General features: G+C 42.9%; 1 protein-coding gene across 1 annotated transcript in view; it reads left to right on the top strand.

The window, feature by feature from the left end:
• Positions 1 to 15,170, top strand: part of EFHB (EF-hand domain family member B) — a 73,562-nt gene that overhangs the window by 26,503 nt on the left and 31,889 nt on the right. Inside the window, exons 7-8 of the mRNA XM_063450694.1 lie at positions 2,861 to 2,944; positions 10,457 to 10,524. Coding sequence (XP_063306764.1) covers positions 2,861 to 2,944; positions 10,457 to 10,524 — 152 coding nt within the window. The remainder of the gene's footprint in view (positions 1 to 2,860; positions 2,945 to 10,456; positions 10,525 to 15,170) is intronic.

Here is a 15,170-nt window from a genome sequence, read left to right on the forward strand (position 1 = left end):
TCAAAATAATGTTCCCATTCATGTAATTAAAAAATTGACATTATAAAGTTCTTTGCTACGTTGATGTTTCTTTGGGTACTTACATAATCATCTGGTTGATTTTCAACAAGCTATTCAGAAGCTTGAAATCTAACTTGTATGGATATATATATACCGATTTACATCGATATATCACTAGTGTGTTATAATTGTATACACTATCTAAACTACATTGTCATCTATCTTACTGGTCTATTTAGGTCTTTGCTTGCAGTGGTCATGCCACTTCACAAACCCTTTAATGCTTGTTTTCATGTTGGCACTTACATACTGGGTCTGTAGATGTAATGGATCTCAAACAAGCCTTAAAGGGACACTCCAGGCATCCAGACCATTTCTGCCCATTGAAGTGGTCTGGGTGCCAACTCCCACTACCCTTAACCCTGCAAGTGTAATTATTGCAGTTATTTATAAACTGCAATAATTACCTTGCAGGGTTAACCCCACCTCTAGTGGCTGTCTACTAGAATGCCTCTAGAGGGCACTTCCTGCTTCACAGCACAGAAAACCTGTGCTAGAGCGTCGCTGGACGTCCTCACGCTGTGTGAGGACCTCCAGCGTCACTCAATTCCCCATAGGAAAGCATTGAAAAGCCTTTTTAATGCTTTCCTATGGGGAGCTCTAATGCACATGCGCGACATTGCCGCACATGCGCATTAGGTCTCCCCGTCCGGTGGGCGGGATCAGTCTCGTTATACAGAGGAGGAGCGGTGACGGAGGAAGAAGCAGCGACGTGGGACATGTCGCTGCCTCTGGTAAGTCACCAAAGGGGTTTTCATCCCTTCAGCAACCGGGGATTGGGAGGTGGGAGGGAAAGGGGACCTGCAGTGGCTGGTTTGTTTTCCTGGCACTGGAGTTTCCCTTTAACTGATTTTCTATGGAAAATGAATCAGATCAAATTCATAACAAAAATACCAATGTTGTTTTATTCCTGAATGTGCAGGTTTCCCAATGAAGATGTTGGACGTTTGGACCGATCTTACAGAGATCAGCCCATGTAAATTCTCATTCCATACTCACAGTTTCTGTCACGTACTGTGACCGTTAACCCTTGATAAGGTTTGATAAAGGTCACAATAGCTGACCAAAACATTGCCGATGTGTGATATGCAGTGGTGTATCCTGGTTTTGTGCTGCCCTAGGCAGGACAAAACTCAGGCGCCCCTCTCCCCCCCCCCCCCCGCGCCACCCCCACCCAACCCTTCCCCCGCCTTCTAAATACACACACACACATTCACTGACAAATACGCATACACTAGCTAACGGAAACACACACACACACTAATAGACACGCTCACTAACAGACACACACTCACTCACTAGCAGACACACATACACTCACTAAAAACACTCTCACAGGCAAACACACACACACTCACACTAACAGACACACACACACACACTAACACACACACACTCACACTAACAGACACACACACACTAACAGACACACACACAGTCAGACACACACACAGTCAGACACACACACACACACTAACAGACACTCACTAGCAGACACACACACACTCACTAACAGGCAAACACACACACTAACAGGCAAACACACACACTAAAAGGCAAACACACACACTAACAGACACACACACACATTAACAGACACACACACATTAACAGACACACACACACACATATTAACAGACACACACACTAACAGGCACACACACATTAACAGACACACACCAACAGGCACACACACACGCACACACTAACAGGCACACACACACACATTAACAGACACAGACTAACAGACACACATTAACAGACACACACTAACAGGCACACACACACACACACACACATTAACAGACACAGACTAACAGGCACACACACACATTAACAGACACAGACTAACAGGCACACACACACACACATTAACAGACACAGACTAATAGGCACACACACACACACATTAACAGACACACACTAACAGGCACACACACACACATTAACAGACACACACTAACAGGCACACACACACACATACACTCACTCAGATTAACACTTTTATTTTTTTTTTTATTTTATTTAACCCCCCCACGCCTCCTTACCTTTGGCAATGCTGGGGGGGTCTCTTTCTCCCTGGTGGTCCCAGTGGCTGCTGGGCTGGCGGGCGGCGCTGGCGGGCAGCGAGGGAGCACTTCCCCTGAGCTGTCTGCTCAGCTCCCTCGCGCGCCGCAGAGTGAGGCTGGGAGCTGTAATATGACGTCATATTCCGGCTCCCAGCCTCACTCTGCGGCGCGCGAGGGAGCTCCCTCGCCAGCCGCCCACCAGCCCAGCATGTCAGTTAGCCGCAAGGCTAACAAGGCATTTGCCCTGGGCATTTGGGGGCGGGTTTTTTTGCCGCCCCATGGAAAATGCCGCTCAAGGCAAATGCCTTGTTTGCCTCGAGGCTAAAACGTCCCTGGTGATATGTTCCATTAAAAAGGCTGTCACAATTAAGAATGCCGGATGCCTTTATTTCCTTGCTTTGTGTACTATGTATAACTGGAGATCATGTGGCCACCTCCATATTCTGGAGTACTGTGCTCTTGTGTTCTGTGCATTATTTAAACGATACCATTTTTTGTAATTGGAGTTCAGTCCCCTTTATTTGATATTGATGTAGCTGTAGCACTAGTGAGACACATGTATATACAATATATGAACGTAGTGTTCTAACTAAAAAGGAAATCTTAGGATATCTTGTTTTTGTAGGGAAACAAATAAGAAGCAATCCATTTTATCCTTTCATAAAGCAATTCTTATGTCTAGAAAAAAGTATTTTTGTAAGTCTTAAATTATTGTATATACCTTTTTACAGGAAAGAAGGTGCAAACATTGTTTTTAAAAGGCTTGATGACTTCCGAGAGCGTACACAGCCTCAGGTTGGAAAAGGTCTTGACCCGTAAGTAGAATACTTTGCTATGGAATGTTCTATGACATTAATTATATTTCCAATTTACCTTACAAGATATCCCCATTTATTTAATGTTGATATGTCATTGATATTAGCTTAGACAGCTATGAATGAGACCCTATAAGTTACCTAAGACCTAAGGAAACATACCATCCAGTTTGGCGATAAAGGTAGAAAGTTGTTTAGTTGCGCAATGAACGTCTTCACCATCCTCTCTTCTCTAGTGGATGAATGGATGAACCATGCAATTACCCACCCCACATACTGTTTATTACTATATATATATAGTAATAAAACATGTCTATCTATTTTATTTCTCTTTTAACCCTTTTTAACAGAATACCAATACCTTGCAGTGGTAGCTGTACAAACCACAATCCCTCTTATCCTTAAAGGTTTACTCCAACCACCAAGACCACTTCAGTGATTTGAAGTGGTCATGGTGGTAGGAGTCTGGATGTGCAGCTTTTATGCTTGAAACACTGCTCATTCAGAGATATCTGCACTTGTGTGTCGGGCGGGTAGTTACACCCCCGGCACATGTGACTTTGGCAGCCTGGAACTCTGTTCAGGACTGCCAAATGTCAATTCTGTGCATATTTCAATTCTGTCGTCAGTGAGCAGTGCATGCTGGCAACAGAGATAGCCATTTTCTCTCTTGCATCATGCTTGCAAAGGGTAGCTCGCTATCTCTTCTTTTCCTCCCTCCTTTGTGTGGGAGAGGGAATAAAATAAATAAAAGATAAAAAAAAAAAAAGTTAAAAATCCTAACTCCCCTAACTGTGCACTGTGTGAGGATATGGTGCTCCTCATTTGTCTGGCAGCTGAAGAGCAGATGATGTGAGGATGTGATGCTCCTCATTGGCTTGTGGCTGCCATTTATAAATGGATGCTGAAGTCAGTTCCGCAATTACGTAATTTCTTTCTCCTACCCCTGGGGGAGCTGGTTAGTACCCCTGGGGGTACACGTACTACAGGTTGGAAACCGCTGATGTAGAGCAATCACCGTGCACATCCTGCATGGTGATATATCTTTTTAAGGGATACATGGATTTAGTACAAAGTCATCAAAACTATTCCTCACATTCAATATTCCGTCTCCATTAAAACAATCCACACTCACAGCAAGTGCAGTTGCCATTAAACAAACAATAAGGATTCCTTCAGTTTTTAATTTCAAAACGCTCACTGTTATAAATAATTAAAAAAAAAGAATCACTCCATTGACAGGATTAATTTTAACTTATTGTGTCTATTTTTTTTTTGTATTCTCTAAACCTCATCCCAGGCACAACTATTGTCTCTGTCGGAAAGAGATAATTTGGAGTCTAATAGTACACACTAAATTATGGCATATAATATTCCCATTATATGGGAATGGTCACTACCCAGGATTTTAAAATAATGCTTATGTGTCGTTAAACTTACCAAATATTTTTATGTGTAAATAAATAAATACATTTAGAAATCCAAACTGTGTTGTTTAGCTCTGTTCTAGAACTGGGAGTCTCAATTATGGCTCTCTGCCAGTCATTGTTATACATTCAGTTTTTTTGCAAGGCTGCATAAAGAGAACATAAAGTAGAGCACTGTTTACCCTTCTCCATTCTCTGACTTTTCCTGGAACGAACTGCATTGTGATATTGAATGCAAAATCTTGAATATACATTTTAAAATAAAAGAGATCATGCTATGTTAAAAAAAGTTCATTTTTACAATTATTGCTTCGTGTTTACAGCCAAGATAATTTTCCAAAAAAAACCTTTAAATCATAACAAAATTAATTTAAATACTAACATAGGCTCCTCTCCCATTACTTCCAGACAGAAACAAATTCACTGTGAATTATGGGAGCTATAGCAACAGATCATGATAACAATGAATGCTTTGTACCTTCAGCAGATTTACAGGTTTCACCACAGTGTAGCCAACAGTTCAACATCATACCCCCCAACATCACTTTCCCATGAATAGTGAACCATATGTCACCCAGGCAGACTGCCCCCCACCTCCCCCATTTGGTGCATTACTGATTGATGCCAACTATTACTAAATAACAACAAAGTGAAATCCTGTCAGTTATGCCAAATGTAATGATATTGTAGCCTAAAATATTATAGCATTCAGTATATTTATTGATAAATGTGTTGATATACAAGTGTATCATAAGTACAAAAATCACCTATTTCACTATATGTGTCTCGGTGGGTTTTTAAAGGTATGTATTAATATTGATAGATTTTATCAACTTAAAGGAACACCATAGGGTCAGGAACACAAACATGTATTCTTGCCTCCTTTTAACCCCTTAAGGACCAAACTTCTGGAATAAAAGGGAATCATGACATGTCACACATGTCATGTGTCCTTAAGGGGTTAAAAAGATATTAAACTCTGTGGGAGAACTGGGGGAGTGGGTGGGGGAGGGGGCGAGGGTGAGGGAGTGGGAGTGGGAGCTGGGAAAGGGATGATTTCCCCTCAGCCCAGGAATCAGAATCCCGGACCCCGCTCCCAACACGTAGCTTTCCGGACAATAGAGTCTGTCCCCGACCTGTGATACGAATGTGTTGATCCCAATAGGTGGAAACAGTAAAATTCGGACCTGGCACCATGTGGTGACCTTATCCTCTTTCCTCCTTCCCCAATGTCCCATTTACTCCTTCTTATGTCCCTAACCCTCTTTCCCCTCTTCTATTGCCTTTAATCCTCACAGAGGTGTTTTTTGGGACTTGGTATGGAGCGACCTAGGGTCGGTATCATTGCCATGGTCTGACCATCTAGGTCAGTAGGGAAGCGTTGCAAATATGAGGAAGAGAGTTATGTCCGGGGGCTACTTCACCCTCTATGTTTACTGTTTACCTTGTTATTCCTTTCCCCATTATATAAAAAAACAAAAACTTGCTGACGGTTAGTTTATTGTGCTTACTATTTTTTTCGTTTCCTTGTGCCTCAAGTTGGGGTCACCTGTAATTGCACTAAATGTCTTCATATTTGTGCTGTATTCTTGGTGACCATGTTGTAACTGTAGTACTGTTTGCTTTTTGTGCTTCAATTGCTGTCAGTGTACTTCAATAAATAAAGAATTAAAAAAAAAAAAAAAAAAGGTATTAAACTCATCTTTTTTTCCAGTGACACGCTCGCTGTGGATGGCCCTGCTCCACTTCCATGGCTGAGATTATCATTTAAATGATATCAGCCAATCCAATGCTTCCCCATAGGAAAACATTGGTAGGCTATTGCACATGCATGTCAAATGCCACGCTGCTTTAACCAGCATCTCTTTGCATTGGATCAATGCATCTCTATTGGGAGCGTTTATTGTTTACATGCCGAGCACGGAGATGCTGACCATCATTGCAGAACATTGTGCAGCACTGATCCAGGAAGCACCACTAGTTGCCATATGAGTGATTGCCACTGGATGTGCCACTGAGCAGTAATGTAAACACTGCCATTTCTCTGAAAAGGCAGTGTTTACATTACAAAAACCAGCAGGGACTGACTATAGACACCAGAACAACTACATTAAGCTGTTGTTGTTCTGGTGACTATAGTGTCCCTTTAATATCAATGTATGTTTCAGTAATGATATATAGTCAGGTGAGAAGTCCAGCTGACCAGGGATCTAAATATTGTTTGGCATTTTAATATGTATTTATTTAGAAATAGAACAGGCATTCTAGTAAATGTAATCGGATTCATTTTTACTGACAGGGTTAATCACAAGTAACTGATTACCTTAAAATCACTAACAATGGGTACATCTACAAGCGTACAATGGTAAAATGCCTGACTAGCCAAGGCTGGTTTGTTCTAAATGAAGCACGATCAGAATGAATCTAACATAGTATTCATATCACCACAATCTTATGTTGAGAATACAATAAATATATGATTACATCAGATTCGAATAAGTATCTATCCTTAACTACTATGATGTGTATATTAGTAATAATTGGCAGATATAGCTCTACTTTAATGCCAATGCTAATATTCTTGGAATTAAAAATTAAGCTATTACCCACACATCCAATTAATCATCAGGAATGCAGATAATCAATGCTACCAAAGGGTGGTAAGATACCACCAACTTATATATAATTAATTGTATATATAGGTAATGCTTTTATTGTCTGCCAGATGCAGTATCATACCATCAATTTATTAATTAGGTCTTAAAAATACTTCAGTGAGTACAGTGACTTTTAATTATTTAAGATTTTTTTTTTATTCACATTTTATTTATAAGAGTTAATTTCATATAAAATTTTATGCGCATTAATATCTTCATAAGGTCAACTAATTCAGATAATTACTAAAAGTATAATGGCTATTTTCATATCCGTTAAGGTTTATGTGCATTGATCAGCGGCTTTTTTTCTGATCATTAAACCCATAATATCTCACATTACTGTTAATCTTATTAAGTAAGTCACAGTATATTGTTTTAGATAATTGTGTAAAATACTCGACAATAATGATTCTGGCTTAGTTTATAAACTGGTATTTTGTATGGTAAATTCAAATACTATTAACTCCTTAACGAAGTTAGGATGTTTCATGCTGTCCTCCACACAGTGGGCTTTAATGACATTCGAAAGGTATGGAACGTCCTAACGTTTTGATGTAAGCAGGATTATTATTATTATTGCCATTTATATAGCACCTGCAATTTTCGTAGAGCGATAAACCTCTACTCACACCAGTGATACCCAGGTATCAGTTGATACCAAGGGCATACCCTGTGAACAGAGGCAACATTTAATGGCCCAGACTGACAGATGAGCTATATGCAGCACTCAAAGTGCTAAATCACAGAGGCTTTGGGCAATAGGTCAGGCTCCACATCCTCTTCATCTGGACTGTTTCGGGCAAACAGCAAAAACTGTAGTGACTTGCTCCTGGTACCCCTTCAATATATTGACATGGACCATGCGCTTGAGGTGCCGCTGGTGGTCCTTGGTTACCATGTAATCTGTGTCGCTAACACTCCAGACAATAGTATGCAGATCGTGCCATGCAGCTGGTAGCTTATTGGCTGGGGAGGGTACCAGGCTCGAGCTCCCCGATCATACTAAACCATTTGTTTTGTCTGAGGGGCATCCATGTTCTTCTGGACCAATCCGCAGGGGCCTCCAACCTGTTCCTCAGCTTTAACATAAAGGGAACTATACAGACTTTCTCATGGTCATTGTCTCCCTCCCAGAACTCCCAGAGCAAGTTCAAGGGCCCCCGCACCCACCAACCATACAAGAACTCAGGTGTAAATCCTGTAGATTTTTGTTGAACTTTGTGGTATGTGAAAAACAGCAGAGGGAGCAACTTCTCCCAATCTGGTTCCTTGTCCACAAAGCTTCAAAGCATAGCCTTCAGAGTGCTGTTAAAGTGCTTGCAAAGGCCATTGGTGTGGGAGGGTAGGGGCCGGATCAGAGCTGCTTCACACCGCCCTGCTGCCAGAGTTGATAGACCAGTGCAGACATGAATTAGGTACCCTGGTCCAACAATATCTCACTTGGAAAACCAATGCGGGGGAACACGGTCACCTAGGTGTCTGCAACTGCGTCTGCTCTATTTTGGGAAAGAGCCACAGTCTTAGGGAACCAGGTGACATAATCCACCACCGTGAGGATGAACTTTTTCTCGGATTTGCTCGGGCAGGCCAAGGGTCCCACTATATCTATTGTGACCCTTTGGAAGGGGGTTCCCACTGTGGGCATATGTTGGAGCAATGCCTTCCCCTGTCCCTTTCCTTTACCAATCCGCTGACATGGATCACAGGAGTTACATAACTGCGTAATGGTCTACAAGGCGTGGCCAATAAAATGTCTTAGTTATTATGGCCCTGGTCTTACTAACCCCCATGTGAACCCCGTTACCCTCTTCCCACTCCTCAACACACTGGACCGGCCATTTCAAAGCATTCAGGACCTGAGACAGGGAAGGACAATCCCTCACAAAGTGGCCTGGATGCTGGCCCCCATGGAAAACAATGGGGTTCCATACTCCAGGATTCTGTGTGGATTTGATGGGAAAGCTTTCTCCCTTTCAGGGTCAGCAGACCTCTCTCTTGCTGAGGTTGCTGCTTGGGTATGGAGGTTTGGCTAACGAAATCACCTGGTCTGGTGCAACGGGCTTACTGGAATTTGTTGCGGATGCTCTTCGTGCTGGAGTTGCTGCCCCGGGTCTGCCAGTACTGCTTTGCATGATCAGCACTGGCAGTGGTGGGCTTCCTGTCCTGGACCCACTGCTTTATGCCAGCAGGGCAAACAGTATAAAGCTGCTACAGGTAAAATGCCTTAAGAGCCTTCTCAACACAGTCCACCCCCCCCCCCCCTTTCCACCAATCCACCAACCCGCAGAGCATGCTCACTCCTCCACATGTATTTCAGGGGTAGCATATAGGTCTTGACCGCATCCGGCAGGCCTTTGGGGTGACAGTGTACAGGGCAAGAAGGGCTCGCTTGAAGGCTAGTAGTCTTCCTGTTGCTCTCGGGGGACAGCAATGCAATCTTCCCTGGCTTGGCCTGTCAGCCAGTTGTACAACACAGGAACCCACTTATGATGGTAAAGGCTGTTGATCTCGCACTGCTGCTCAAATTTCTGGAGAAACCCATTGATGTCATCCTTGCCATCCTTGAACATGGAAAAGCTGTGGATGGACACTTTAATCTTGGGTCCCTCTGCTAGGGCCACACAGGGGGAGGTGACTTGGTGTGGTGCCTCCCCAACTCTGCTCTCTTTTTAGACCACCTTCTACAGTGGTGGACTCACCCAGCGACATCCGATCACCTAGAACGGCACCCACTCCTGAAACTTCTTGGCTAACTACCCTTAAGGGGTGTCCTTTGTTTTTATCCCACAACACAATAACCTTGGACATTCCAAGGGAAAGTTTATTTTGTCACACTGAGCAATTGCACTCAGCCACAGTGATTCTCATGTGTTCTTCTGAAAAACTTCTTGCATTCTTCACCTGACAATTCGTGCTTGTCTTTTCCAGCTGCACAGCACCGATCACAGTGTGATCTGCAGGACAGAATGCTGATTGCAATGTTTTAGTGTGAGCAGGGTAGCTTCTTGCCTTAATGCTGAGAGTGCACCTGCAAGTGTAAGCCTCTCCTTACTTTGGTGCACACTTTCTCCACCTCTCTCTAATACTATTTTAAATCTTATATGGCTACTCAAAATCTTAGCGAACAAATATGGGGACTCAGTCACACTATATAGCCATATTGTGTTAAGCCCACAACTATGTCACAGTACCCATAAATATTGGGCTTCTGTGATGTAGTGGTAGACTTAACACAATATGGTCATGTGGTGTAGATGAATCCCCATAATTGTTTGCTAAAATAGTTGATTTTAAGTAGCCTTGTAAGATTTAAAACAGTATTTGTTTGTGTGTGGTGTTTTCTTAATCTGTATTTTGTACATTTCAAGTGAAGCAGACAGTAAAAGATACACAGTTTGAAACATACTAATATGTGTTTCTTATTGCAGTATGGCAGACACTAGGAATCTTCCAGCAGATCATACATTTGGTGCTCCTCTCCAACATGAAAAATACGGTAAAGTTTTATTGCATTGGGACTTTATTTTTTGGAGCAAATGTTTTGACATTTTCCAACAAAAATAAACAAGGTGTGCTTACATTGTTACATAAAAACATAGAATGTGACGGCAAATAAGAACCATTCGGCCCATCTAGTCTGCCCAATTTTCTTAATATTTTCATTAGTCCCTGGCCTTATCTTATAGTTAGGATAGCCTTATGCCTATCCCACGCATGCTTAAACTCCTTTACTGTGTTAACCTAAACCACTTCAGCTGGAAGGCTATTCCATGCATCCACTACCCTCTCAGTAAAGTAATACTTCCTGATATTATTTTTAAACCTCTGCCCCTCTAATTTAAGACTATGTCCTCTTGTGGTGGTAGTTTTTCTTCTTTTAAATATAGTCTCCTCCTTTACTGTGTTGATTCCCTTTATGTATTTAAATGTTTCTATCATATCTCCCCTGTCTCGTCTTTCCTCCAAGCTATACATGTTAAGATCCTTTAACCTTTCCTGGTAAGTTTTATCCTGCAAATGCCCGGTGGGCCGCGATGGCCTCGGGCCGAGGCCGGCGGGGGGAGATCCAGCTGGTCATTGAGGCAGAGCCGGTGCTATGTTTTCCATGAAGGGCCGGTGGGGAGATCAAGGATTCCACATGCTGTCAAACGCGCCCGCCGGCGGGGAGAGAGGGAGGTAGACAGCCAACCTGGAGAGAGGACCCGGCGGAGCTCTAACTTGCAGCTCCGCTGGGCTTCTCTCGCGAGATCCGGGCCGTTGCCATGGCAATGGTCCGGGTCTCGCAAGAGTGAACTCTAGCCCCACAGGCACTCTAGCCCCACAGGCTACAGTTCACTTACTACGAGGACCACCAAGGATGGATGTCAGCAGCACGATCCCCCCCCCCTCCAGGCTACAGGTAAGAATGGCGGGGGGGTATAATGTCTGTTTAAAAAAAAAATAATAATTATTATAAAAATAATACATCAATATTGGCATTTACCTTCCTCCCCCAACACACAATCCTAACACCCTAACACACATCACCCTCATACAGCACCCTACCACACATCACCCTTATACATCACCCTAACACACATCACCCTCATACAGCATCCTAACATACATCACCCTAACACACATCACCCTCATACAGCACCCTAACACAAATCACCCTAACACACATCACCCTCATACAGCACCCTAACACACTTCACCCTCACACACCACCCTAACACACATCACCCTAACACACATCATCCTAACACACATCACCCTCATACAGCACCCTAACACACATCACCCTCATACAGCACCCTAACACACATCACCCTAACACACACAGTGCCCTAACACACAGCACCCTCACACATCACCCTAACACACACAGCGCCCTAACACGCAGCACCCTCACAAATCACCCTAACACCGAGTGCCCTAACACACAGCACCCTAACACAGCACGCTAACACACACAGCGCCCTAACACACACCACCCTCACACATCACCCTAACACACACACACCACCCTAACACACCCACCACCCTAACACACACAGCTCCCTAACACACAGCTCCCTAACACACAGTGCCCTAACACACACAGCTGCCTCACTCACACACACAGAACCCTCACACAGCACCCTAAAACACACACATCACCCTCACACAGCACACTAACACACACAGCACCCTAACACACACATCACCCTCACACAGCATCCTAACACACACACACTGCACACCTCACACACACAGCAGCCCCCAAACACGCTGCACCACTCTCACACACACACACACAATACTACACACCAAACATATATGTATATATACTACAGAACCCCTCACACACATACTGCACCCCTAAACACATTAAATTCCAGACAAACACTAGATTCCTACCCAACTCTGGATATCTGCAGATATACACACACTAGATCTCTATATACACTCTGAATCCTCAATACACGCGCACACACACACTCACTAGATCTCCTATACACACTCCTGAGTCCTTCAAACACACACTAGATCCCCTACACCACCTACACACACACACTACATTCCTGACATACACACTCTGGATCCCCCATGCACACACTAGATTCCATTTAAGCAAAAACATAGTGTCTCCATAAATGGGATACAGTGAGTATCCCAATTATGGAAACCCCTGAGACAAGTTTCAAGCAAACAATGCAAGCATGTTATTAAATTTGCTTGCACTGTGCAGAACAAATACGGGGCCCTTTTCTCATGCCCTGGAAGAGCATTGAACCAACATGCTCACTTTGAGATGAGGCGTGCTTGTCATTGTGGATGACAAAACACACCCTATCTGGCCCTGCCCCCTTTCTAAACTAAAGAGGTTAAAATTTGTTGACATTTCTTCATAACTAAAATTATACATTCTAGTGCCATAATATCCTTCTTTAGAACAGATGCCCAAACAGTATATTCAAGGTGTGGCCTTACCAGTGATTTATAAAGATTTGTAAAATTATATTCTCATCCTGAGAAATAATGCCACTTTTTATACATGAGAATACCTTACTGGCCTTAGCCACTGCTGATTGACATTGCACATTGTTGTCTAGTTTGTTGTCTATAACAATTCCCAAATCTTTCTTGTGTGTTGTTATCCCTAATTCACTAACATTTAGGGTGTAAGTTGCCTGGGCATTCTTTACCACTAAGTGCATAACGTTGTATTTTTCTACATTAAATATAATTTGCCATTTGAGTGCCCAGTCCTGCAATCTATCTAAATCCCACGCTAACCTATTGTGTGTAACTGTATTAAAAACACCTTGGCAAAATTCAAGTAGATAACATGCACTGTCACACCCTGATCTATACTTCTTCTTACTTCTTCTAAGGATGCATTTAACTTACTTTGACATGACCTATGTTTCATAAAACCATGCAGATTTTTGCTAATAAAAATGTTCTTCTCAATGAATTCCTGAATATTATCCCTTAATAACCTTTCAAATACTTTCCCAGCCACAGAAGTTAAGCTCACAGGTCTATAATTTTCAGGCAAAGATTTTGAACTCTTTTTTTTAATATAGGAACTACATCTGCCTTCCTCCAATCCTCCAGTAAAAATACTGAAAGAAAATAATCTTGCAAGATTTAGAACAGAGGTTTACTTATTTCCACACGCTCCTTAATTACTCATGGGTGAATACCATCAGGCTCTGGAGCTTTGTTTATATTAACTTTCTTTAGTTGCTGCAACACCTTGTCTCCAGTCATTTAATCACAATTTTTCTGCACATTTTTGCGTCAATACTTTGCATAGCTCTAGCCATAGGTTCTTCATTAATATATATGGAGGAGAAACATTTATTTTAAATCTCTGCCTTTTCCTTGTCTTCATTATATCCTGGTGTTACAAATCGCTATTTGTAACTGGCCCTTTAAATGGAAAATTGCCCTGCTTCCCTGGATTGTGGAGAAGCCTATTTGCCAGCCTCCTTCCTCATGACTATGGCCCCTGGAAGATTGTGCCCCTGAAAACGTATTAACTTTTATTGGGTGTGTATGGCCCTTTAAGAACCGTCTGGGGACATATTGTGACTTTGCTGAACAATACCCCTTTAAGACTATGTCCCCAGACCTGTAAAATAACTTGCCCCTGGCTCTCTCCCACTTGGTTCAGTAAATAGGGCTTACTGAACCAAGTATTACACAGGCGGACCACCCAGAAGTTAAAGTGTGCAGGCAATTTACCTCCCAGGCTGTGAGGTTACTGCAGGTTAATTGCACGTGGCGGCGGCCATCTTTGTTCATTCAAATGCGGCCAGCGGTGTATGCTAAAGATTCTGTGGAACTGAAATCGGCTACACATTTTACCGAACACCGCTGACCCTTACCTTCTCCTACACTTCGTTTTTCAGCTCCAGAGACTAAGTCCCGTTCGAAATGTCGTTTTTCGGCATGAAATTGACCGACCGAACAGCCCAAATCTATGGAACTGTTTTGGGCAGGAAATTGTGCTTGCGGTCGGTCATAAAGGGACCTCCGGCTAACTTTTGATCCGCTGGAGGGATTTGGCTGATTTTTGGAAGTGTTTATGTTTGATGTATGCTGAGTTCAAATATGTAATTTTTATTGAATGTATAGTTTTAAAGCTACAGTGTATGTGTGAAAACTGTATTCTTACTGTATGCTATAATTATGTTATGTGTTTATCTGAGGGGAGGAGACATGGGAGTGGTATCATGTATGTGATTGGTTAATTTCAACCTCCCCCTGGGAGTGTCCTGTATGTACCCTTTTGTAATAAAAAGCAGGCTGGGTGTCCCAGTCCTCAGTTCTTCTTGACCCTTCAAAACGTAGCCTTGTCTCGTTATTGGAGGGAATTGCTGTATCACACTGGGGATTTCTATGCTCTACATATTCCCCTGAGCTTAATCACTTAGCTCTTTTAAGAGCTTGTTCCGGATGCGCTCTCCTGGAGGAGAGGTCTTCCCCACACGGTTCTGAATGCTGGAGGTTCATTCCAGTTAAGCTACGGCGGTTGTGGAGCGTGCGGTGGTTGTGGTGTTGTCTGCAGTGCTTGGAGTCCTCTGTAAGTGCTAGGAGCATCCATCAACGGAGGGTACTCGGTCGGAGTACACGGAGCTCCGTTACACCTGCTTACACACTTTCATT

The sequence above is a fragment of the Pelobates fuscus genome, chromosome 4 (genome assembly GCF_036172605.1).
Source record: "Pelobates fuscus isolate aPelFus1 chromosome 4, aPelFus1.pri, whole genome shotgun sequence".
In the NCBI taxonomy this organism is placed as follows: domain Eukaryota; kingdom Metazoa; phylum Chordata; class Amphibia; order Anura; family Pelobatidae; genus Pelobates; species Pelobates fuscus.